Source organism: Gossypium arboreum, chromosome 7 (genome assembly GCF_025698485.1).
Source record: "Gossypium arboreum isolate Shixiya-1 chromosome 7, ASM2569848v2, whole genome shotgun sequence".
Classification (NCBI taxonomy): domain Eukaryota; kingdom Viridiplantae; phylum Streptophyta; class Magnoliopsida; order Malvales; family Malvaceae; genus Gossypium; species Gossypium arboreum.
In genome coordinates this window covers 101553078-101580034 of record NC_069076.1, presented here as the reverse complement: position 1 = coordinate 101580034, position 26957 = coordinate 101553078, and the positions used below count along the sequence as shown (strand labels likewise).

The window sequence follows — 26957 nt, the reverse complement described above, 5'->3', positions numbered from 1 at the left end:
GTCCTTATGCTCTTAGGCATTGGTCATCAATCATAATCCCTGAGAAATTGCATGAAGTCCTTGCTATGGATGATAAAGATTGGCCTATGACCAATCACTGTAAACCAAGTTCCTTCTCGACTATTCCTGATTGGAAGCTGCTATTTGGTTTTATCCACTGGGGGCCTTGGAAATTCATATGCAAGAGGATTTTTGAACCTGATCTAGGGTTTAAGGAAGGTGTTTTGCAATGGAGTGTTAGATAGTGTAATGAGCTGACGGTTGCAATGAACAAAATCTTTACTCGTCTGCAGGTGTCGCTCGGGTATTGCAACAATTGTGTTGGTCTTCCCCCTGCTAGTTGGTGTACAACTAAATATGGATGGAGTCTCTCGACAGTTGGATGTGTGGTAGCTGCTAGAGGGGTGATACGGGATGAGAACAGACATTGGATGGAAGGCTTTGCCAAGCCTTTAGGCATATGCTCGACGAATGGTGCTGAATTTGGGCAGGTTTTTGAAGGACTGAAACGAGCTTGAAGTCTATGAATCGATAAACTGTTGCTTGAGACCGATAATTTATGGATAGCCAAAATGTTGCAAAAGGAGGCCTCTATAGATTCTCCAAGGTTGCAGGAAAGGATTAGAGATTGGTTGGCCAAAGCGTGGACTGTTACTATGAAGTATTGCTATCGGGAATGCAATGGAGTCGCTAATAGGTTAAGTAAGATGGCGTTACTCGATCAAGTAGAAGCACATGTTTTTGTACGCCACCGAATGAAGTCATGAAGCAACTGCATGATGAGTCAGCTGCCTAACCGGAGACTTCGCTACATGTAAGGTTCAATAACCAATAAAATAAAAGAATAAAAAAATAAAAAAATTTCCCTCCTGTGATCAAACTGACGGGAAAATTTTAAATTCGACCCGTTAGATTAGATTTTAGGGCTTAGGGAGGGTTTCTATTTTTTTCCTGTCTTCTCCTTTCTGCCGAGTCCATCCCTCTCCTTTTTTACCCTCCGACATCCATTTACTTGTCCACTTTCTCTGTTTTCCTCTCATTCTTTTTTCCTCTATATGCTACTCATTTCCAAGATCTCGTCCTCTCTCTCTTAGGGTTTCATTAAACAAAGATGGTGACGCCAAAGCAACTCCTCTCCATCATCGAATCCTCTGTCGTCAGTCCTTTTCCTCCATCGCCGGCGCAGCGAATCGAGCTCCTTCACGCCATTCGAACCTTACTTCCCTCTTTCAAATCTCTCCTCTCCTATCCGGTATTTTCTTTCTTCTACAATTTGTACGAAAGCTCTTTTTTTTTTGTTTGCTACTAAATTGTTCGTTCCTTTATTAATTCTTTAAAAAAATTGCGGATTTTGTAGCCCCCGAGACCCTCCGACCGGGCGCAGGTTCGGTCCAAAGAAGTGAGACTTCCGAATTCTCCGCCAATCTCGCTTGACGATCAAGATGTTCAAATTGTCAGTTGAATTTTGCTTTAATGCTTTGCCGTTTATTTTCTATTCCTTTTGCAGTTTCTTTTCTTATGAAAATGAGGCGTTGATTTTAGGTTTTGTTTTGGACAGTTAATTAGAAATTGGCTTAAAAGTTAGGTGAAATACTTTTAGTCGGTACTGTTTATCGTGGTTCTTGGATGGAGAGGGAATTACTATGTGTTTTTTTGTTTTTCATGAGTCCATTGACCAACCTTGATGTGGTTCCATTGGGTTCAGTTTTAGTAATTTCTTCACTGTGGAAAAAATTGCTGCATTATGACGCCGTTGTTGGAACTAAGTTGATTATGCCATTTATTCTTTATCATCTGCAATGTTATTATCTTATTACCATGCTACTTTTGATTATAGGCATTGAAATTGAGTGATGAGCTCTATCTAAATGAGATAGATTGCGTTCAATTGCTTGTTTCTGCCAACCAAGAGGTATCTTTGTCCTTTCTGTATGTGCAAATTTTTAATAATTCTGTTGTTCCATGCTTGTATACTAATGTTTTGTTCGGGCATTTATGTTTTATTATGAAAAATTTCCAGTGGGGCTTAGTTGGACGAGGACCTCTAGAGATTTTACGCCTTGCAGCAGGACTTTGGTATTCTGAGAGGCGAGATATAATGATGTCTCTCTATACACTTTTGAGTGTAATTCCCTCCCTAATGCCATTCAACATCCTGCATCATTTGGTTGCAATTCTGTTCTTTCATTTTTTTTTTCTTTTTGTTGCTGTTGTTGTAAGAACTGATAATTGTTTTTTTTTTTTTTTTGTTAGGCTGCTGTGATTGATCCGGGACTTGAAGCTGGTCTTGTGGCTGATATTCAGAAGTACCTGGAAGATCTTATCAATGCTGGACTTAGACAGCGATTGATTTCTCTAATAAAGGTGTGGAACTTTGTAAAATGGTTGCTTTCGTAGTATGCCTTCTGAGAATGGCTCTGTCTTTTTGCATTAATTCTTATTCTTCTTTTAGATTGTTAATATTGTCCAGTTGTGAGAGAATTGATAGCTCATTGCAATTGTCCATAATCTGCCTAACCATCATTATTGTTCTGAATGGTTCAACATTTGATTTGATCATTATTTCTGGATTTTGTGATGGTCTTCATTTGACTAGTCCATTACGTATTTTTCATGATAAGATGGAATAAATGACTTAATAGTTATGTCTATCAGATATGTGGTTTATTTGAGAATCATATAGCTTAAAGGTAAATGTATAATATATGTGTTTCTTTCCTTTAGTTTTACTAGTAAACACTACTTGAACTACTTGTTATAGAGCCAGGGAACTATATAGAGCATGCCCAATGATGTAGATAACCGTGAATATGATCTGTTTTCTAGTGGATTTGATGGGCTGAATGATGTACCTATGTCTCTGAGCATTTAACAAGTACATTATATTGGAAATTTTCTAAGTGAAGTTCTTTTGTAATCTAGTTTATAGAACTTTATAGCATTACCACCTGGTTAGTTTAACTTTCTTTAAATCTAAATCATTTTTTTAAATCATTTTTTTTTTCTTTTCTGAATAGAATGGCCTAATTAGCCTGATTGTCAACTTGATTTATAGTTTGAGTTGCAGAATTGAAAACCCACCTTTTTTACATATTTATTTTGTGAAGTAGTTGTAAGTGGTGTCAGGTTATATGTTATGAGATTTCATATTTGAGTACAACCGTCATTTTAAAGATGCATTTAGTTGAGCTTTATCTCATTTCACTTTGGTGAATCGTAGGTGATTGGTTTTAGGATAACTTTCCCTTTCTTGTTGGCGTTAAATATGAGCTTTGCTCTAGTACTTTTCTGTTTGGTCTTTTAAATGCAATTAATTGTCATTGGCTTAGGAACTCAATCGGGAAGAACCAGCTGGTCTAGGTGGGCCTCTCTCTGAACATTATCTTCTTGATTCTAGAGGTGCCCTTGTTGAGCGGCGAGCAGTGGTCTATAGGGAACGGCTTTTACTTGGACATTGCCTTGTCCTTTCGGTTCTAGTTGTGCGGACAGGTAAGCAGACAATTCAATGCACTTTTTGCAGTGACATATGGCAGTAATCCACATTTGATTGAATGGTAGGACATGCTTTTTCAGTGATTTCTGCATGTCATCCTTATAGCCCGCATTATATTAAATTAATGTCATTTCTTAGCTTCTAAAGTAATGTTACTGTTCCAGTCTGTTGGCTAAAAATAGTACTACTAAATAGTGTTTCAAACATGCAAAGGAGGGACATGTAGAGAAGATATGATTTGATATAGTACCCGTGTCATGATAAGGATTGAAAGAGCAAAGAGGATTTATAAAGGATGTTATGTATGTTGATCTTATTGAGCATATTGCTTTGTATAGAGCCAACAATGATGCATGATGATTCGTAGATCCTACATAGTGGGAAATGCTTAGTTTGTGATAGTTGGTTTATGTACCTCATAAAGTTTTACTTTTTGCATTAATTGATTAAATTTAGTCCCGTTCATTAATCAAAATCTGAGAAAGGAGTGTGCAAGGAGGTTAGACCATCTAGACTCAAAAAGCTTTGTTTCCAATTCTTGTTGAAATTGTTTTTTTGGTACTATTTTATGCAAACCCCACTACTTGGTTTTTTGGCTGATTCATTGTCTATAGTTTACGTTATTCTGCAATAGTGTGTGAAAATTGGTAATGCAGCGTGTAGGAGGAATTTAGCATTTCTACAAGATGGAAGTAGATATTAATCTAGATGGATATGGTTCTTTTGAAGGATTTGAAGTATGTTTGAGTGCAAAACTTGTGTTATAAACTTTTCTTATGAGGGGTTATTTTCGAATGTAGGGTGTGGCCTTTGCTGCTGTAACTTGGAATCCTGGATGATGTTGAGAGTTCAGGGTTCTAACTTTAAGATTCTCTTGCATAGAAAATCTAACTTCAAGCTCTTGTAATTTCAGTTTCAAGTTGTGATGCTTTTGAATTGTGAAGTAACACTAACAATGATGGGCAACCTATAAACCAGCAGTAAAATAATTTCTGAGCTATTTGCTTTGTTTGAGTAGCTTCTTTAGGATATAGAGTTGGGGGTTATAAACTAATTAGTAGGAAATGTTATGTCCATCCGTGATGTTCTCATTTTGACTTGGGTTTCTTTTGGTTTAGTTGTATGCTTCATGTGATATTGTGGAGCTTCTGTGTCATTTTCCGGTTCTGCCACCAAAATCTTGATTCTTCAAGACCTTTCCCCCTGTTTGGTGGTTATTTAAAGGTTTTCAACATGGAAAGACTGAACATCATAAACTATAACTAGGTTGGGAGCATTGTTGGCTAGGATAATGTAGCATGAGATTTGCTTTGATCTTATCATAGGAGACCATACATTGCCCCTTTGTTGTGATTAATGCTGGTAGTATCTGCCCAAATTTTTGAATGAAGTTTGAAAACTTAATATTGGTTATCCTGATGGTAGAAAAAAACAAAGCCATGTTAAAGAAAAAGTTGTAGGATCCTGAACGCTCAACTCAAATTGAATATTAACTGCCAACTTCAAAATTACACTGCACAAAGTAAGAAGATTTTCATGGTTTTATGAGGTTCTATGTTTTGTTTAGTGGTCATTTTCCCATCGCAGCCTATTATGAAGCTTATTGGTCTTGGTTTAACGAATTTATGTGGTAATCTCTATTCTTTGTTTTTCATTTTGATAGAAAAGGGGTAAAATTAATACAAAAAAGGGAAAATCTTTTATATTTTAATCCATGAATATACCAAATACTGGAAAAAAGAACTAGGCTATTACTGGAACTTCTTCTAAGACCTGGATTCTAATCACAGGATGTACACTGTGTCTACATTTCTTCTGCACGCCACCTTTTTATTTGACATTTTACTGATTTTAACAAATCTGCACAGCCTGTATATTTTATTTTTTCTGATGTTAACAATTAATTATACATTTTTATCGTGTAGGTCCGAAAGATGTTAAGGATGTCTTTTCTGTTTTAAAAGATAGTGCTGCTGAACTTAGTGAGAGCAGTGACACCATAAAACATCAGGCATGCCATTTTCTCTATAATTTTCTGTGGAAAAGATTTTCCTTTTATGTTTCTCGTCTTGCAAATATGTGCAGACAGATTATATATGCACATGCTTCTGTATGCTTCCAGACACTTATTATTGTTCATTTCTATGCAGATTACACATAGTCTTCTTTTCTTCCTTGTCATTGCTTTCGTATCAGATGCTCTTAGTGCATTATCTGATAAATCATCCATCCTCTCTGATGATGCTTCTTTTAGAAAAGAATTCCAAGATACTGTAAGATGAACTACTGTCTCAGTTTCTTTTTCCCTTGTTGACTTGATTTTTTTAGCGAAAATCATGGTGTTATTCTCCTGAAACACTTGAACATTTTAGGTGATGGCTGTGGTAAATGACCCAAATTCTGAGGGCTTTGTTGGTGGCGTAAGGCTCGCTTGGGTTGTACATTTGATGTTAATACATGATGAGATTGGCCTTGGTGAGGCAGTGTCAACTGTGTCTTCAAATGAATTTGGTTACATAAATTTTTGCTTGGAATCAGTTTTTGCCAAGAATGTGTTCCACTTTTTGCTGGAAAAGGTTCTTCGAAGTGCAGCATATCAGGTGGATAAAGTTCTTTTGAAAACATGTTCTCTATTTCCTGGTTCTTGCTTTTATTAATTTGGAGTACCTGCACCATCCCCCTTTACATAGTGGATTTTCATATTGATTTTTCCATTTTCTTAATTGTTGTCATCATTTTGATATAGCAACAAATTTTGACTGTACAATTACAAGTATAAGACAGGTACAAATATATGTCCGACCAACTACAATGTAGAATCTGACCAATACAATGCGCAGCGGAAAAAGAACTGGACAAAAGCCGGACCAATCTGGAAAGAATCGGACAAAACCCACACAAGGCATTTGCACATGGTGGGAGGGACACTCACACATCACAATTGCAGATGGTGGGACTTGAACCCCGACCTTCAAAGTCTGGGATCTCGGCCTCTGTCAATAGTGCCAGGGCCTCATTGACTGATAGAGCAACAATTTATTTTAATTTTTGGGGATGTTGTGATGGGCTTTATATTTTTCGCTTAGAGCATATAATTAAGGTAGTTGACCTTGTTGTTTGTGACTTTTGCAGAATGATGATGAGGATATGGTATATATGTATAATGCTTATTTGCACAAGCTAATCACCTGCTTTCTATCTCACCCAGTTGCCCGAGATAAGGTTAGTTCAAATTCTTAAATTTTCTGATCTCATTTATGGCTTGCATGTTGAAAGAAACTTGAATGGAGTACAACTAATATCAGTCAGATTCTGTTGTCAGTCCTTTTATGATATTAAATTATGGCAACTTCGATATCTGTTTCAATATGGTATCTTTAATTTTTTGTCCTGTACTTTAGGGTTGGGGTAGGTGGGCATTGAATCAATTTCTGTTTATATGCAGGTGGCTTAGATAAATTTTTTGTTATCACGGTTTGTGCTTAGTACCTGCATCACTAGGTTTATTTTCTTGATTTCATGCAACTTATCAATTTATTGCGAACTGAGTGTATGTAAAATGCTATTTTACATAACAAACATGTACATTTTTTATTTCTTTCATGTATTTTAGGATAATGATGCAATGAATCTAAATTTATCTCATTTAACAATATTGGCTTTTTTCTGTGCATGATAGATTATCATTGTGCTTTTTATATGCGTTTTGTTACTTAGACCTGATTTGTAGGAAAATTACTTCACATTGATGATGTCTTTGAGGAGATATTTTTGGAAAATCAGCTTGGAGAAGAGTGTGCTTAATACTTACTAGGTCTAGGGCATATTATTAATTACTTTAGAAAATTTTTTCACCATTGTCCTTCTGTTTCGATTTATCCTTGACTTCTAGTTCTATAATATGTTTGTGTTAGATTTATTTGCTTTTTACATCGGAAAGTCCATTTTATTTTCATCATTGTCAGCTTGACCTTTTAATTGCAACACTTCACTGTAGGTAAAAGAATCTAAGGAGAAGGCTATGATCACACTTAATACATATCGCATGGCTGGAGATTTTGTGCATGATGGCAGTATGCAAGGTGAACAAGCTGCTGAAGGTGTTCCTTTACCTTTTGTGTCTCTCTTGGAGTTTGTGAGTGAAATTTATCAGGTTGGTTCATCAGTTTGTGTATGATCTATTCATTTCAAAAGCAAAAAGCTTTGTACGTATATTTGGGACACATTGATATTCAGTATAATGTTGATGTTTATAAACCCAAAAGGAAAAGAATTGTGTTCATTACTTGAAAATAAAGGATTGAAAGTTGTTTCTTTTGGTAATCTGATTATTAAATTCTTAATCTGATTAAGCTACTACTCTCTCTTTTGCTTCACAAAAAAAGTCATTTCTGTTTGATGAATGGATATGCTTGTGTTTTTTTATTTTGCTGCTGTTCTGCACCTCCCTGTAATGAGATTGAGTCATTTCTTTTGTGAAAAACAAATTAATCCATTTTTTGTGACGCACAATAAGAATCTTGAAATGATGCTTAACTTCCCTTTTTGTGGTTGAATATATTCTCTCAATCCCATTGAGATGGCCTTCCTCCTTTGACATGTTGGTGTTTTTTGTAGTTCTTATATCATTTTAGCCTACTTTTAACATTTGGTGAATCTTTCAGAAGGAACCAGAGCTCTTGTCTGGCAATGATGTCTTGTGGACATTTGTGAATTTTGCTGGAGAGGATCACACTAATTTCCAAACTCTTGTGGCTTTCTTAAACATGCTGAGTACCCTGGTATTTAATTTTATTATTTGTTTTGCAAAGCATCCGTTGTTGTATTTATGGGGTTTATTGCACTATGGATTTTCTTGATCGGATTTCCTTTGCAGGCTTCTAGTCAAGAAGGTGCTTCAAAGGTTTATGAGTTACTCCAGGGTAAAGCATTCCGCTCTATAGGGTGGAGTACATTATTTAATTGCCTTTCAATTTATGATGAGAAGTATAAACAGTCTCTTCAAACTGCTGGGGCCATGTTACCTGAGTTCCAGGAGGGAGATGCAAAGGCTCTTGTTGCATATTTGAATGTTCTGCAGAAGGTTTTGACCTCTTCTTTTTTTAACAATCTTTAGTGTGTTGTTTAACGTTTATTTGCTCATTCTTCCGGTGAAGTATTCAGGTTTGGCTGGCTGCTCCCCTATATTTTCCATAGAGGCCGCCACTCCGTTCATCCTTTTTTCCTTTTATATCTTTGCTTTTTCTAGCTTTCTCTCTTTTGCCCTCTTCATTCTCTCATTTATCTCAAGAACATCTTTCTAGGATCTTTGAAAATACTTGACCACCAACAAATTAAAACTTATGATTTAGTAAGATTTTCTCTTGCGCAAAGGTTTTCGACATCACCTATGGTCTCCCATATAAAAATATATTAAATTGCATGTACTAGAAATTTTCACTTGTTTCTTTTAAGATTTTCTTGAATGATTAATGTTATGGAGAAAGTATGGATAACATATATGATCGAAATTCTTGGGTTGGGTGTATGAATTTCCTTTAGATATTGTTCCATCCTATGTCCTAGTTTGTTGGATTTTTTGGTTTGATTTCAAATTTTGTTTTAGTACTCCAGATTTATAAAGAATTTTTAATTCAGAAATGGTTTCTCCATTGATTTTGATTTCTTGACCTTTCCTATAGAAGATGTCACTGCAGTACATATCATAAATGTTTGTTTAATTTTATAATCTCCATGTTCCTTCATCATATTACAAAACAAGGTGAACGGGTGCGTCAAGAAGTAAAAACTGCTTAGGTCCAATTATAAACTTGTTGGTGTATATATTGGTGAATTGCGATTATAAAAGCTAATCTCTTTGGTTGTGCATTTTCCAGTTTCTGTTGTTTGTAGCTTATACTCACATGGTTTATATTGTATGCATATCCCTCTTTGTGCATGCATATCTATTTATCTTTGTGAGTTTCTTGTCCTAAACTAATAATGTTTACTTGTTCTAGGTTAGGTATCTTTGTCTTCCTATAGACTGAATTGTACATTATCTTCTTTCTGTCTTTCCCATTGATGGAATAATTGGTAATCTGTGATTGGTTACAGGTTGTGCAAAATGGCAATCCTATTGAAAGAAAGAATTGGTTTCCAGATATTGAACCATTATTTAAGCTCCTTAGTTATGAGAATGTGCCGACATATCTCAAGGTTAGTTCTATCATTTTATCCCTTGTCTTTTCTTTTCTCCCTATTTAAGTCCTTTATGTCGTTTTAATCTGAATTTATTGATGATGATTCCCAGACTTCTGCTTTGGCTGGATGTTTTAAGGAATTGCTTTTAAGAATATTTATATATTTTCACAGGGTGCGTTGCGGAACACAATCGCTACTTTTGTTCGTGTCTCTCCAGTCCTCAAAGATACTATTTGGACTTTTCTTGAGCAGTATGATCTACCAGTTGTTGTTGGGTCACAAGTTGGGATTAGTGGCCAACCAATGGCAGCCCAGGTTAATTTTTCTATTTGGTATTAACGGTTGATGTGAAGGTGTTAGGTATTGGCTTTCATGTTTTGTTTGGTTAGGTGGTTGATAAATTGTATCAGATGTGGAGATCTATACTTTACTTTTTGCAAACAAAATTAATAATAGAATCATATGAGTCCAACAAATTATCCTGAAGCAACTGCTCATTTTACATGAAGTGTTCATGTTAAAATATGCCCGTCAAAATTTCCAGGCAAATAAGTATGATATGACCATGAGTTTTGGCAAGAGAAGTGTGTTGTGCTTATTCAATACATATAGTGTTCATGTTGAGTTTTGTATTCACAGGTTTATGATATGCAATTTGAGTTGAATGAGATAGAAGCAAGGAGAGAACAATATCCTTCAACTATATCTTTCCTTAATCTACTAAATGCTCTTATTGCTGAAGAAAAAGATGTAAGCGATAGAGGGCGTAGGTACTGACCGTTTCTTTGCATTCTTAGTTTCAATTTTCTTTCTGTTGCCTTTCTCATGGTGTGTTTCTTGCAGATTTTTTGGCATCTTCAGGTTCATATATGATCATGTTTTTGGGCCATTCCCTCAAAGGGCCTATGCTGATCCTTCTGAGAAATGGCAACTGGTTGTAGCTTGTCTTCAGCATTTTCATATGTGAGTATCTCTTATAGTTCCTATAGTTTTACTCTGGAAATCCTTTGTGATATTTTTGGTACTTTCATGTAGAGTAAGGGCTTGTTTAGCATTGCTTTTTAATGTCCGAATGTACTTTTTGGAAGCAAAAGCATTGCTAAACAAAAGGCCTCAAAAGTGCTTTTTGAACCAAAAGCAAAAGCTGGTTTGAGGTGCTTTTGCTGTTGGTAAAAACACTATTTAAGTATTTACTTTTATATGATTAATTATCACATATTTGCATAATTTGTATAAAATTATATTTTGAGATTTTATTTTAAATACAAAACATTATTCACTTATGATATATTTACAAATTCTAAAATTATTAAAATAAAAGTATTGTTCGGATGAAAGAAATTTATTTTATTTTTAAAAAATATTTTTATATAAAATTTCAAAATTTATTTTCATAACATATTATATATATTTTTAATACTATTAATTGATCGAATTATCATTCCTAGTAATCTAATAATATCAGTTTTTAACATGATGTCCTTTTTAGACATTTTATCTTCTCACAACAATACCAAACACTAACAAAATCTTATAGCACTTATTCATAGCACCGACACTTTTTAAATGCACTTTTTCCAAACCAAGCTTTTCCCAACCACAACAGCAATGCTTAACTAAGCCCAAGTAATGCCAGTTTTTGTTTTGTCAAAATTTATGAGTATTTATTTGACTCCCCTACCCCTTTTTTTTTTTGCATTACTTGTAATGTAACTTGCAGGATTCTTAGCATGTATGATATTCAAGAACAAGATATTGATAGTGTTATTGACCGATCACAACTTTCAGCAGTAACGCAACCATCTTCACTTCAGATGCAGCTACCTATCTTAGAGTTGCTGAAAGTATGTTGCATGACTTTTTCTTGTTTCTGTCTTCCTATATGGCTAAAAACCATTTTTGAAGACTGTTGAAGCAAGTTCACCTGTGAACTTATTAACTTTTGGTGCACAATTGTTTATCCTTGGTGCAATCTCTTGATGTTTCCTAATGCAACCATTAATTATTTAATTGCCATCTAATTATTTTCTGCATAGGAAATTATACTTCTGAACAATATTAGTATAATTATCCCTTATTGCTTTGACTCTGTGATCTGTTTCTTGCCAAGGTGGCATTTTAGTGCTAGTGCTTCTAAGGTTAATATTGTAAACAAACTGCATCAAAAGTTGTGCTGGACTTCAAGAATAATTTCCTCAAGTTTAAAATTTGCATGTAATTTGCTCAAATTTATTTATAGTTTTTTTCTTAGTAAGTTTGATAGGAATGATTTGTGCCTGTTGCCTAACATTTTCCTTATTTTTCATGATATGATTTTTTTTCACCTCATTGATATTAAGAACAAAAAAAACATAATGTTCTCTTGGCAGGATTTCATGAGTGGTAAAACTGTTTTCCGAAATATCATGAGTATCCTTATGCCAGGGGTGAATACAATCATTGCTGAAAGAAATAGTCAAGTATATGGGCCACTTCTAGAGAAGGCTGTGCAGCTGTCATTGGAAATTGTAATCCTTGTTTTGGAAAAGGATATACTTTTAGCTGATTTTTGGCGTCCTCTATACCAGGTAATTATTCCAACTGTGCTATATCTTTAGTTTTTTCTTCTCTATAGCTTAGGATGGACTTTGTGGAATATTGTTAAGTTGCAAAAAAAATAGGTTGAGATTTGGAATTCTTTTCTGACTTTTTATGAGAGGTTTGGATGCTAAGCAAAATTTTCTGGTGATAACCAAGTTGGTAATGACTTCTATATCTGACTCCGGCTTTTTAATTCCACATATTTTTGTTGATGACCCGTGGTTTGTTTTGGAAACAATGAGGTGCTTTGCTTGATTTAAGAGTGCATGTTTTCTAAAGTCAATTGTTTCTATATTTCTGAATTAAGGCCATTGGCTTTTAATTGATTATGGGTTATTATTAATCTGTGAGCTTTTTTCCTTTTTATACTCTCTCTCTATCTCTCATGTTCCCTGTGTCTAGAAAAGATTTGCATGCAAATTCAAACTTGAGCTAGCCTGTAAAAATGCTAGGAGAAGGTTTTGAAGAGCATAATTGTGAAATAATGTGAATGTCTTTCCTTGGGGAAACATCTGGCCATCATAAAAATTACTCTTTGATACGTTTGAATTTAGCTGATGAACGTACATCTCATCCCTATTCATGTTGGTTGCAGACTTGCAGTGTATTCTCAGCTAACTTTTTGAACCCAAAGTAGTATATTTTACATCACATGCGATGCCAACTGATATTTCCTGATAGTAGCTTCCATGTTTTAGCTACGTGTGTGACTAGATCAGAGGGAAGAAAACAACCTCAATTTTTGCATGTTGCCTTGCAGCCTCTGGATGTTGTACTCTCGCAAGATTATAACCAAATTGTTGCTTTATTGGAGTATGTCAGATATGATTTTCTACCACAAATTCAGCAATCCTCTATCAAAATCATGAGCATTCTAAGGTTGGTTCTATTGGACAATATTTCTCTTATCTCTCTTTCTGATTCTTTGGAATTTGGTTTAAATTTTTAATTCTACCTTGGGTGAAGTTCTCGCATGGTTGGGCTGGTTCAGCTACTGCTGAAATCCAATGTTGCAACTTCATTGATTGAGGACTATGCTTCTTGCCTTGAGTTTCGATCACAAGAATGTCAGGTTATAGAGAACGGTCGTGATGATCCTGGAATTCTGATAATGCAGGTTAATCTGGATTTGTAGTGCGTGTATTTTTTGTTTATTTATTTATTTATTGCGGTCTTTAGTAGTTCAAGTGCTTTGAGCAGTGTCTTGAACTTCTGCGTAACTTTTGTGATATTTTCAGCTCCTGATTGATAATGTCAGTCGGCCCGCACCAAATATTACACATTTACTGCTTAAGTTTGATCTTGATACCTCCATTGAGCAGACACTTTTGCAGCCAAAATTCCATTTCAGGTTTTGTTGCTAGTTTTTCAAATACATTCATGTTTATTTATGTAAATGTTCGCTTGGACCCTTCTGCAATACACTCATTATTATCTTACAGCTGTTTGAAGGTTATCCTTGAAATCTTGGAGAACCTTTCAAAGCCAGATGTAAATGCATCGATTCATGAATTTGGTTTTCAGGTTAGAGCTACTCTATCTTGTATATTAGATTTCTTAAATGGAAAGTTTCTTGCATTCAGATTAGATCTATTCTCATTCATAGCTTCTCAAATTTCCAAAGAAGTGGGATTATTTCTTAGAAAAATTTACTTGTCCACTGATGCAGCTTCTTTACGAGTTGTGTTTGGATCCTTTAACATGTGGACCTACCCTGGATCTTTTGAGTAACAAAAAATACCATTTCTTTGTAAAGGTATAACATGCTTTGATGATTTAAAGATTTAATGATTTTAATTGATGTCTCTCTCTCTCATGCATCTTGCTTGTTTCAAGGAACTAAATCTTATGCATTTTTATGTGGCAGCATCTTGATTCTGTAGGTGTTGCTCCACTTCCCAAACGAAATAGCAACCAGGCACTTCGTATCAGTTCTCTGCATCAGGTTTTTTTCTTTCCTGGTTAATTTAGTTTTATGCTTTTGTTATTGCATCGTTTTGACCAAGTTGTAGTGCCATTTTCTTTTTTATTGTGAGATTCAACTGAGGCAAATCTGATGGGGCATTGTTTTCTGGATTAAAATTTTTTTGGCAACTTCCCTCATGATTGGAAGTTGACTATCTTCTCAATTAAATTTATAATTTGAGCTTGGCCCTTCACACTTGACTTGATTAATACTTGATAACAATCATTTCAGTAACCTGCCTTATGTTTTACTCCCAACAAGATTAAATAATCCTTGTTTTGCTTAAAGCACCCTAGTCTTGTGTCAGGCCTTTCTAAGCTCATTTATTAAACAATTTTGTATTTTACCTTTTTTTCTTTCTGAAGTTTGTTAAATATATTTTGAAACCAGTTGTTTGGTATTATTTTACATTGATTAGTGGTCATTATGGTGCAAGCTTCATCCGCAACAGATTCAGAATTAAGTTCTATTTTTTGAAAATGTCTTGTGAGCTATATTGTACTACTTTTCTTAACTTTTGCTCCTTGTCTTCGGCAGAGAGCATGGCTGTTGAAACTTTTAGCTGTTGAATTACATGCTGCTTACATGAGTAGTCCCCATCATAGAGAGGCTTGTCAGAGTATCCTTGCTCACCTTTTTGGGCTGGATTTTGTTGAAACTGGCACTGATGTAATCTCTCAGTCCTTAATTCTGCAAAATAACAAGGAACATACTGCAACCAGAACCATCAGTAAGACCAAGGTATTACCAGTTACTTGTATCTATTGCAATTTGGAATAAATAAATTTCCTCACATGGCTGATGATCTTAAAAAAAAAAGGAAGTTGATGGTTATCAAAAAGTGAGTTTAGTTTCAGTTTCTAGTAGTTCTTTTCACTGCTATTGCTACTGATGTAGTTTTTCCTCTTCTCGATTCCCCAGTTATATGTTTTATGAGTCAAAGTGGTGGTTCCTTTGCTTTTTTAATTATTAATTTTTGGCTGTATCAACAGTCACAAGAAACTTTGACAAGAATTTTGGGAACTTTTGAAGTTCAGTCTATGTTTTATGCTTGTTTCAAAGTGGTGGTTCCTTTGCTTTTTTAATTATTAATTTTTGGCTGTATCAACAGTTACAAGAAACTTTGACAAGAATTTTGGGAACCTTTGAAAGTTCAGTCTATGTTTTATGCTTGTTGCATACATGCTGATGCATGTTGCATTGTTCCTTTATTTACGTTCCATTATTGGCAGGGTTTTGAATCTTTTTGACTATTGTTTCCATCTATGCTATTAATCCTAGTCTTATACTTTGCATGAGATGCATTTTCTGGTGTGTATTAATAGTGTCATATCCTTTAAGAAGAGTGGGAAGTTGGTTTGATGTCTCACATTGTTGCACTTATTTGAGATTAATTTCAGGTGTCAGAGTTGCTTGAAGTGGTCCAATTCAGATCTCCAGACACCACTATGAATCTTTCTCAAATTATTTCTAATATGAAATATAATTTACTGGTAAAATTCTCCGACTGATTGTAGCTCTGATTCTGAAACTACCTGTCATCTGTGATTGCTCATTTCTGCTTTCATAGGTAGAGGACATACTAAGAAATCCATCAACTTCTGGAAAGGGTGGCATCTATTACTACTCTGAACGTGGTGATCGTCTAATTGATCTTGCTTCACTTCGCGATAAACTTTGGCAGGTCTGCTCCTCTTTCTTAAAAGAAAACTTGCCTCAAAATAAGAGGTTTTGTTGCTTTAATGTTATATATGTATATATATTTCGCTGAGTTTGATCTAATTTTTTTATTTCAGAAGTTCAACTCTGTTTATCCTCAGTTGAGTAACTTTGGTAATGAAGCCGACCTGAATGAGGTTAGAGAGACAATTCAGCAGTTGTTGAGATGGGGATGGAGATACAATAAAAACCTTGAGGAACAGGCTGCCCAACTTCATATGTTAACTGGCTGGTCACATATTGTGGAGGTCTGACCACTTATAGTTGGTTTGTCCATACTCAATTTTTGTTTTTTAAAAAAGATTTCATATTCTCATGCCCTATGTCTGTACCATGTGCTATGGCAGGTTTCTGTATCAAGAAGAATCTTGTCGCTTGAAAATCGATCTGAAATTTTATATCAGTATGCTTTCCTATCATCACTAGTACATATCTTTCTTGTAATTGACTTGCAGTGTTGCTTATTTCTCTGTTGATTGTCAGGATTCTTGATGCATGTCTCGGTGCTTCTGCCTCTCCAGACTGCTTATTGAAAATGGCGTTTATATTGAGCCAGGTAACCTACTGAACTCAAACTTGTGAACTTATTGCCTAGCTTTCCTTTTTATGGCAGCGGTTCTAATAACTTGCCTTCTGCACGAAATGTTGCTAGGTTGCTCTTACATGCATGGCAAAACTACGAGATGATAGATTCTTATTCCCTGGTGGTTTTAGCTCAGATAATATCACATGTCTTGATATTATCATGGTGAAACAATTATCGAATGGTGCTTGCCACTCACTACTGTTTAAGCTTATCATGGCAATTTTGAGAAATGAATCATCAGAGGCATTGAGGAGGCGGTATGGTTCTTGTTATAGAGCTGGTGCTTTTCTTTGCTTGTTGTTCAGTTGTTATCTGACCTTTCTGTTGTATCTGTCTTCAGTCAATATGCTTTGCTTCTGAGCTATTTCCAGTATTGTCAGCATATGCTTGTTCCTAATGTGCCAACATCAGTTCTTCAGCAGTTGCTGCTTGATGAGCAAGATGGTGAGGAGTTAGATCTCCAGAAGGTATGTACTCTCTAAAACCTTTTTCCGATTATTTCTTCTCTATATTGCAGTTTTTATGTCAATGGCTTAGTTATATATTTGGCTCTTGAACTTGGCGCCTTCACCCATGTTGGTACTTAATTTTTCCTTTTGGGACCATAGATCCACAATAGTACCCGAACTTTCATTCCATCAAACCTTTTGCCCCATTTTTGTAATGCCGTTTATTAGTGATGATACGCCATTTTGAGGGCGTGCCATGTCATCACTTAAAATGAAAAAGATACGATGTAATAAATTCATAAATTAAAATAAAAAAACTTTTCATTATTTTATTTTAATATTCTACTTTCATTTTATTTATTTTATTTACTTTTGTTTAGTTAAAATGAAACCCCCTAAACTTTAAAACCCGTAAACTTCACACTCTTCTTCTCCATCACTACCGCTGGTATCATCATCAACCTTAGACAAATTCTGGGCAAGTTTTTGAAACGTTCTCTTTTTCTTTCCCTGTCCACCACTTTGATCCACATACTGAGATACAAATTGCTGCCGTCAATGACTCTAACAACCGTCAGATATGTACTACTTATGGTGGTTGGAAGGGAGAGGTTGAAGCCGGTTCTAGCTTTTGTATCGTCGGTGATTGAGGTCCCTGCAATAAGACCTTGTCAGAGACTAAAGCGTGGATGAGTTGACCGAGATAGAGATTAAACCAGTGTTAAATCTCATCAAAAGTCACCAACTTTTTTATAAATAATCACTCAAGAAAACAACTTTGCAAGCCTTACATATCTCTTTTCTTTTCGTAATGCTATCAGGGAGGGTTTTATAGTTTTTTAAAGTTGTTTACCCTCATTTCTGATTATCAATCTCTGAAGCCCCTAATGTTTCATTTCTATGAGATATATGTGGCAGGAATTTTATGGGTTCGATATGAAGTGTTGTTATCCTCTCTGCCTTGCATGATTTTTACCGCTTTAGATTCCTCTAGTTGGTATATATAAAACGAAGAATTCAAATTCTTTTTGGGCTCTAGTTCACAGTTTTGTTTTTCTTTTGTTCTTATGATAGAGAGTAGCTTCCAATTTCTTTTCCCAGAATAAAAATGTTGAAACTTTAATCATACAAAGTTTTAGACTTGATATTCCAGCTGATTTTGGAGGTTTTTTTTTTAAAAGTTAAAAAGTTCTTATATATATATTTGAATTTTAAACTTTTTTTCTTTTTTTTTTTAATTTTCAAATGGTATTACATAAACAAGAAAAGGTTTGGTGGAATGAAAATTTGGGTACTAATGTAGTCCAAAAAAATTAGGTACCAAAATAGGAGAAGGTGCCAAGTTCAAGGGCCAAGTATATAATTAAGCCTAAGTTAATTGAAGAAATACTTCATTGGCACTGATCCACATTTTGCAGATTGACAAAGAACAGGCAGAACTAGCTCGTGCCAACTTTTCCATCTTAAGGAAGGAGGCTCAAGCCATCTTGGACTTGGTGAGTCCGCAACACCCCCCCCCCTTCTCCCCCTCTCAAAAAAAAAAAAAAAAACAGTATGGAACTCTGATAATATTTATTGCAATAGTTTTGCTAATCTTATCTAGCAATTCAATTGGAATATGTTATTTCTGAGAGTTTGAACTCCTGGTTTGTCTGCATTGGAATACTCTATATGTTTGTTGTGTGTATCCATACAGCTCCTTTGAATTCATATACGCAGTCTACTGATCTCTCCAGCTTTTGAATTCTATCAACCTGAAAAACTAGTGACATATTTTTTGGATTCATACATGTGAAAATCAGAGCAGTGATTTTGTTATTTTACAGGTTTAACTTAGTTTATTCTCTTTATTGATATTGTTTACAGATGAACTGTTTTAAATAGTTTTGCAGTTTAATTTTTCTATAATTCTTTTATTTCAGGTCAAGTTTCTTAATTTGAAAAGTTTTCTTGATTGTAAAATTTTTCTGCTGGAGATTCATGCTGTTCTATAGAATGTATTCTTATTCTGGTTGATATGGGGGAATGTCATATATCTGTATTTTGGTGGTTTTTTCTTTCTCATTCTGGTTTCATATCTATTCAATATCAAACTGCAGGTAATAAAGGATGCAACTCATGGCAGTGAACCTGGCAAGACCATATCACTCTATGTTCTGGATGCAGTAGTTTGTATCGATCATGAGAGATATTTCTTAAGTCAACTTCAAAGTAGAGGATTTTTGAGGTCCTGCTTAATGAGTATTAGTAGTTTTTCTTCTGCGGTATGTGTATTCTCATAAACTAGTTGCTGAATTATTTGCTATATATTATGTTTATAAGCATGAAAAATGTAGAATGAGAAGATGGAGGAGATAAAATATAGAAATATAGAGGGAAAATCAGAAATAGATGGAAACAATTAGGAAGTACAAATGAAATTGGAAGAGAACAAGAAGAACTAGGCTAGAAAACTAGAAAGAATTGAAATAGTAAATTTCAATAATCAATATCACTATTCACAATAACTCAAATATTCATCATAAAAAGCCCACTCAAAACTAAAATAATATAGGTATTTATAACTAAACTCAAAACCCTAATAAAACAAGATACCAAATATAACACTAAAAATTGTAATGCTTGGAAAGAAATAAAATACTAATTAATATATAAAACAATCTAATTATATGAAAAAAATCTGTAAGATATGAAGTCTTAAATACTGTAATCCCTCAACTAGCATAGTTTCCATCATCCCATCATAAGATTAGTTGGGGAAATGTGATTAGATTGGTCCTCAAGTTGGAAATAAAGATTTATTTTGGTATTAGCTGGCTAAAGTGCATTATGCATGCTGCCATGTTATTTTTATCCATAATTAATGATATTAATCAATGATTCTTTTTTCACCAAGGCCATTTGCCCGGTTATGCGCTCCTGGAGCTAGGGCCTTAAATGTTAAAACTTTTTTAATGCTCTCCATCTTGTTGCTTGTGGTCATTTTGACTTGCACACAAGTTTTCGGCAAAAGAGTACTTGCCCTTGTGTTAATTGTTTGTATGTGAATATAGATTTGTTCCTATCTCCTGAACAGTTTTCCAATTGCTCCCCCTTCTGCTTCCTGACAACCTCTCCCCACCCCCAAAAGGAAAATCTGGAGAAGCATTACCTGAGATCTTTAACCTCTATAAGCTCCATTTGTCTCATGCATTGCATTATGAACTGTATGAATATTGTTTCAGGATGGTGGTCATTCACTTGACTCAATGCAACGGGCTTGTACTCTTGAAGCTGAACTCGCTTTGCTTCTGAGAATTTGCCACAAATATGGGAAGTCTGGGGCACAGGTTTTATTTTCTATGGGTGCTTTGGAGCATCTTGCTTCATGCAGGGCAGTTAACTTACAGGTGAAATTGCAATATTTGTGGTTATTATGATATTTATTTTCCTGAAGTTTTTGATTTGATGGAAATTAAACTATCCACCAGGGAAGTTTGAGGGTTGAGACGAAGCTGAGGAGAGATGGGGCTGTGGACGTTGACAAACAGCGAATGATTGTAACTCCTGTATTGAGACTGGTGTTCTCTTTGACATCTTTGATTGATACATCTGAGTTTTTTGAGGTTAGTTGGCACTCTTTATTGTCTTTGAAGTGTGGTCACTTGTTGCTTGTAATGAAAGGAATCTATTCCTATCCATCCTTTGAGTCTGGTTTAACTGCAGAATTCAACAAAGTTTTCACCTCTTTAATGTTTTTGCATTACATAAGAAGATATGAGGATGAGGGTATGACTCTCTGAATCTGAGGTAAAACTCTCAGAAAGTTAAAGTGACTCATACTGGACATGTATCCATGTTTGTAAGCTAACCATAATAAATAATATTATCCCACTAGCTACATAGCAGTTTTTAGATGGTTCCAATTGACATCGCTCGAGCTTGGTATTCTATTTATTGAAGGCTTCATTTCATTGTTACTTATATTTGCCTTTTTGTTTCACAAACCTAAAGTAAAGAAGTGCATGTGGATCAAAGGCATGAAGTAGTTGTAAAGGATTGAAAATTGTGGTTTAACTGTCATGGATAATAAGAACCATAATTTTGCTTCTATACTGAGTCATTAAGCTAGAATTGGTGTTATTTTATGCAATTTTTTGATTTTTTAATCAAATATGATTTTGCTTTTGGAGGAAGCAGAGATCATGTAATATAAATAATAACCAAACCTAATTAAACGCCTTAACTCATTTAAGGTTCTTGCTATTGGTATTATAATAATCTGTTACTCAAAGTTGATTTCAAGCTTGAGTGTAAGAGTTGAGCTCTGGCTTCAAATCTTTTATCCTAAGCCACTCTTCTTGCTGCTGTCATATTTCTGATTATGATTAATAATGATTGGCGTTATTGTTAAATTAATCTTTATCAAGCTTATGATGGTTTCAAACTAAAGCTCAAGGAATGAGTTCAAGCTCCTTAATATTTGAAATTGAGTTTGATTGATAGCTTCTTTATGACTCCCTTGTTTGACATCTGCAATAAGTCATGTTCATCTGAACTAAAGCATCTGAGACATATGGAAGAGCAGAAACATTGCTGCTAGGATTTTAGCTGGATTACCTTGCATTCAATCTTGTTTCCTCTCTCAAATTTTCATGAGCCACTATTTATTTTCTTTCTTATGTTCATATTAGTCATTTTCCTGATCTTCATTCTCTGTTGTGCCTGATGCGGGTTTTCTCCTATTCCTGTATGCTTTGTTTTATAGGTGAAGAATAAAATTGTTCGTGAAGTCATTGATTTTGTGAAAGGACATCATTTGGTCTTTGATCACGTTCTTCGGGAAGATGTTTCTGGAGCTGATGACTTGTTGATGGAGCAGATCAATCTTGTTGTTGGTATACTTAGCAAAGTAAGAACCTTTGATGTGTGCTGCTGTAATATTATCTGGCTCTAAATTTTTATACTTGCAATCAGGTAGCAATTATCTGCTTGATTGGTGCTTTTTGGACACTTTGGAGGTATATGGCTTTAAAAGATTCAAAATTACTACCTCCCTACCTTCTTTTCTAGTGGTTCTCGACTTCATGTCATATTGATCATCTTTCTTATCTTTCTTGTTGATAGTAGTTTCTTTTGTATTAATAAAATAAACTGTTGACAGCTTATCTTAGCTAATCTCATTACTGATTTTTAGGGATTAGATTAGCTTAAAATTAGGATTGTTGATTTAATGTATTGATTACGTTTCCTTAGATAGCCCTACTCTTTTAGTATAAATAGCCATGTAAATTTTCTGTTTGAATATACAAGAGAAAAGGATTCATGATATCATCATAAACTTTTGATTTGATGACACATGTTTCCCTTTTTTTCATTATAGGTTTGGCCTTATGAAGAAAGTGGCGAATATGGTTTTGTTCAAGGGCTTTTCAGTATGATGCATATTCTTTTCTCTTGTGATTCAGACAGACCCTTTCTTTCAATCTCAACAAGATCTCCGGAGGTATGCTAATGTCTCTTCTGAAGGTGCTGCAGATGCTACACATGTATTTTTTATCCTTTTTTTTCAAATGATTAGAACCTAATGAATTTGGAACTCTATTTTTTTTCTTTCCACGGGTTAACAGAATCGGAGGAAGTCAGAACTCAATGTTTTTCAATTATGCTTTAGCCTGAGTTCTTATCTCTACTTTTTGGTCACTAAGAAATCCCTCAGGCTGCAGGTATGTTTGAAGCAAATTCTTTCATCTATATATATATATATATATCTTTTAATTATAGCATACTCTTTTAATACAAAAAAAATATGCCTCATCCATCAACTTGTTGCAGGTTTCAGATGACTCTCCTGAATACCATTCTCCTGTTAGCCTGCAGCAGCCAACACTTAATTTACTTTGTTCGCTTCTGAATGGTGTCATAAATTCCCTCGAAAGAGCAGCTGAGGAAAAATCTTTACTTCTGAATAAGGTATTGTTGGATTGAATTAAGTTGTGAAAGATCTCAATATTTTTTTTATGCCATTTATGTCCGTTGTTCTTTGCACCTGGATATCCTTTCTGCATTTACATTGCTTCTCTCTTCACCCCTTGGAAGTAAAAACTTTTTAACTTTTTAATTTTTCTTGAGTTTGCAGATTCGAGACATAAATGAACTATCAAGGCAGGAGGTGGATGAAGTCATAAATATGTGTGTTAGGCAAGATTTGGTTTCGGCATCTGATGACATACAAAAAAGGTATCAATTTTTTTTGTCTTTGCTTTGCTTTTGCCTTTTCTGTTTTATTTAATATATATAACTTCCTTAGCGATGGTTTTGTAACATGCATTTGAAATTAAAGAAATTTCTCTCAATTGAAGACAAGATATTCTTATGGGTTTGAAATTACATTTATTTGTGGTGGTAATAGTGTTCTGGTGCATCCTCAATGTATTCTATTTTTTGATGATGTGGTTTTCATGTTTTACAGGCGATATATAGCAATGGTCGAAATGTGCCAAGTAGCTGGTAATAGGGATCAGCTAATTTCTCTGTTACTTCCTCTTGTGGAGCATATATTGAATGTCATCATAATCCATTTTCAGGATAGGTGCTTTGTCTTTTGCCCCTTGGTTTTGAAATAAACCTTATCATTGTGCACTGTTGATGAGTGATGTTATTTTCCTCAGTACTTAGTTTGTGTTGTACATGGTTCTGATCATTCTGTAATTTTCAAAAATTGGTGAACCCATATCGGGTAGTCCTCTAGTTTTTTTAATAATCTTATTTTGTTGAATGGTTTTGGTGCTTAGTAGTGATAAGCCACAAGGAATGAGATGTTTAAGACTGTTGTATGTAAGAGTATTTGTGTTGTACATGGTTCTGATCATTCTGTAATTTTCAAAAATTGGTGAACCCATATCGGGTAGTCCTCTAGTTTTTTTAATAATCTTATTTTGTTGAATGGTTTTGGTGCTTAGTAGTGATAAGCCACAAGGAATGAGATGTTTAAGACTGTTGTATGTAAGAGTATTGAAGCAAGTTGGATGAGGTGTTAAAGTTGTGTTGAAATCCTGTATTTGTAGGATTTTGAAGTGTAGAAGAAAGTTCTTTAACTCTCTATCTGGCTCTCTTTTGTGATAGTGAGTGATCAACAGTTCTAGTAGATAATATATTTTAGAACTAAGTTATCTAAGTTAGAATGTACAATAGTTATAAAAAAATTGCCTCTGCCATCCACATTCCTCTCTTCCCTTTTTTTGGGTTCAGTTATAGCATGATTTGTCCTTATAGGCCAGTTGATATCCGAATGTCAGGCACAGCATATTGATGTTATGTTTTCTCTCATTTAGCTCTCTTTTCCAATACTTGTGTTGTTTTGCAAGTTGTCTTAGATTGAATTCCTGGCTTTCATCGCAGCTCTGGTGTATTCAATACTAATGGAAGCATGAAAACCATTACATATGGTTCCAAGCCTGACTCTGGGCAAGAAATTTCTTTGCTGTGCGGAAAGCTAATTCCACTTTTAGAACGACTCGAGTTATTAAGTGAGGTAAGCCATTTCCCTGATCACTGTATAGACCTCATTCCTTTTCCTAGAATGCACAATCTTCCTTCTTGGAGCTCGAGCTCCTGTTGTTATCATAAAATATCCTCATGCCATATGAGAATTAGTATTAGACATGGAACAATGTGTCTTTACTTTATCTACTGTAGTGGTTGAAATTCTGAATTAATAGCTTTACTGATAAATTGACATTGAACACCAGGTTGGCTACTGACATGAAAAGAAAGTTGGCAATACTGTCAGTGTTAAAATTTTTTGTATTAGTCTGTTTGGAAAGATGGCGGTGTCATGAACTTGAAACTCAGTCAATGAGTTTTAACTTTTTTGGGAAATTAGAAAGAAATGGAGGCACTTAGTCTAAAGTTTATCCAAAAATTTATATTCGCCTTGGATTTCTTTGAGGCTTGTGTTATCATGGTTTCATTTTCAGCTACATCTCTGCACTTGGTTTTCATTGTTGGAACATGGTGACTTCATTTTTATTGTTGTTTCTCATCTTCTCAGGAAAAAGTAGGTCACAACCTTAAGGTCTTCCGCAGATCAGTGGCTTCACTGAAAGAAATGGCGATCCAAAAGTTTGCTGGATGATGGTTTAATGAGTGAGGGTATTTCGAAAGATGGTAATCGAAATTGTTCACATTACCAGTCACTGCCCTCTGTCTGTAAATTAGGAATGTAACAACAATTCGTGCATTTGACGCTTTCTATTATTATTATTATTTAATTTTTTTTAAAATTTCTTTAGCGTATTGGAGAAGAATACAATTTGAATATAGGTGTTGAAACTAATTTCATGTTTTCTGTTGGGGTATAAGATTAAGCCCAAGCAGCCATTTAATTTGAACGAAGCTGCCCATCGTTTCTGATTCCGAAGCTTGTTTTCTGACAGAACACAAGGAGAAGTGGGCAGCATTTAAACAAGTTGTATTTCAAATCTAGTATAAGCATTTCACGTGTCATATCTCAGGAGTTAAAACAGGACAAACAGTTTTGCATAAATACTTTGGTTGGTTTCCTAGTAATACAGAAAATAGTAAGAGATATCATTTTTATGTATTTCATTTTTACTTATAAAAATTGATCTTGTTATTTGTAGTATTTTTGGGGTCTTAATGTTAAACCATTAGGAATGAATTAAGCCATAAATTGTTTTAGGGGCAATTGACCACGTTGTACTCGGTTTTGCACTGTTGTATCGGCCTATGCGCGCTGCCGCAGTAGCACTTTTTTTGCATTGATGAAAATTTTGGTCTATACCTTTTAATCAATTTTGGTCGGTTGGAATATAATGCATCGGTTGGTGCATAAATAATTTTAGAAAATATAATATTTTTAATTGTTTATTATTATGTTAAATACTTAATTTGAATATTATGTTCCAATAGAAAATTGTGCGTGACCACTCGAAAGTATTTGGTTGAAATCATAAAATTAGCTAAAATTTATTTAAAAAGATAATTTAATAAAATTGAGTTATGCTTGGGGGGAAGAAATAGCATTCTAATAATAGTTTTCACAAAGTTTGATTTGAGTGCATCAATGAATACTTCAAACGTTTGCACTGATGGATGAATATTCCAATTCAAAACTAGTTAGAAAAGTTTTGGTATCTCTATTGAAAAATTTGCAATTAAATTCACTGCCATCAAAGAAGTGGCGGATATAGACAACATAAGGATTAATGAATTGATTGAATCTTTACAAACATTTGAGTTAAATCTTGTTGAAGTCGGAAAGAGTTAATTTTAAGGAGAAAAGAGTATTGCTTTGCAAGTTATGAACTCAATGACCATTTTAAGGTCCACTGTAATAGAAGATATTCAGGAATTAAAAGCTTTGCTTAATTAGAACTTCAATGAAGCTTTCAAGTAGTAGTCCAAAAGATTTAAGAAGTTTGAGACCACTAAAGGTTTTCTCGGAAATTAATTCAATAGAGTTGCGTTCACAGAAGAGGCTAAGAAAGAGAAGAAAGAGAGGGAATCTAGTGTCATGAGTGCCACATATTTAGGCACATTTTCGCTGATATGCGAATACTCTAGAAAAGACGAAAAAAAAAAATCCTTGTCTGTCACCTGGAGTGATGAGGATTCCACTAGTAACAACGTGGCATTCACAACTATTGTACTGTAGTATATGATGTTGACAATGATGATGAATTTGAAGGGGAATTTGGAGAAGAGTTTTTGTAGGACTATGCTTGACATATGGGAACAAGTCTATGATGTGAATGCTAAGTTGTTGCAAGAACATACAAAGATGATCAAATAGGTGGAAGCAAAGGAGTCCTTCATTGCTGAAGAAATAACCAAGTTGGAGAAACCTCAAGAGGAACTCAGTGCTGTTTGGGATTTGACGTCCTTAGTGTAGTAATATTGTCTTTATGTACTTATAATTTTTTCAACAAATTAGTTTAATAAAATTCCATCATTATTATTAATATCTTTTGCATAATA

The 26957-nt window shown here is 34.5% G+C and overlaps 1 protein-coding gene across 2 annotated transcripts; it reads left to right on the top strand.

Moving 5' to 3' along the window:
- Positions 1 to 25240, top strand: LOC108489150 (nuclear pore complex protein NUP205). Of its 2 annotated transcripts, XM_017793463.2 has the most exons (46): positions 1 to 814; positions 1095 to 1252; positions 1358 to 1453; positions 1838 to 1912; positions 2021 to 2125; positions 2254 to 2364; positions 3330 to 3489; positions 5419 to 5504; positions 5644 to 5766; positions 5866 to 6093; positions 6626 to 6715; positions 7491 to 7646; positions 8158 to 8274; positions 8370 to 8576; positions 9590 to 9691; positions 9848 to 9991; positions 10316 to 10446; positions 10520 to 10639; positions 11397 to 11520; positions 12046 to 12243; positions 13017 to 13135; positions 13223 to 13373; positions 13495 to 13607; positions 13699 to 13780; positions 13926 to 14012; positions 14124 to 14201; positions 14760 to 14963; positions 15623 to 15715; positions 15793 to 15906; positions 16019 to 16189; positions 16289 to 16344; positions 16425 to 16497; positions 16594 to 16784; positions 16868 to 16994; positions 18395 to 18472; positions 19076 to 19240; positions 20201 to 20365; positions 20447 to 20581; positions 21724 to 21867; positions 22339 to 22461; positions 22586 to 22681; positions 22791 to 22928; positions 23095 to 23195; positions 23428 to 23547; positions 24357 to 24489; positions 25009 to 25240. In XM_017793463.2, exons 2-46 carry the CDS (start codon positions 1112 to 1114, stop codon positions 25090 to 25092), a joined length of 5655 nt encoding a protein of 1884 aa, XP_017648952.1. In that variant the 5' UTR covers positions 1 to 814; positions 1095 to 1111; the 3' UTR covers positions 25093 to 25240. The 2 variants fall into 2 exon arrangements, with proteins under 2 accessions (XP_017648952.1, XP_017648951.1); XM_017793462.2 differs by lacking the exon at positions 1 to 814 and having other exon boundaries at positions 823 to 1252.
- The last annotated feature ends 1717 nt before the right edge of the window (positions 25241 to 26957 follow it).

Bases quoted from the DNA above. Each gene is read 5' to 3' on its own strand.
- LOC108489150 (XM_017793463.2), top strand. From the start codon at position 1,112: ATGGTGACGCCAAAGCAACTCCTCTCCATCATCGAATCCTCTGTCGTC. The intron at 7,647-8,157 runs GTTGGTTCATCA...TGAATCTTTCAG, and splicing joins TTGTGAGTGAAATTTATCAG to AAGGAACCAGAGCTCTTGTC. The intron at 16,785-16,867 runs GTATGGTTCTTG...ATCTGTCTTCAG, and splicing joins TCAGAGGCATTGAGGAGGCG to TCAATATGCTTTGCTTCTGA.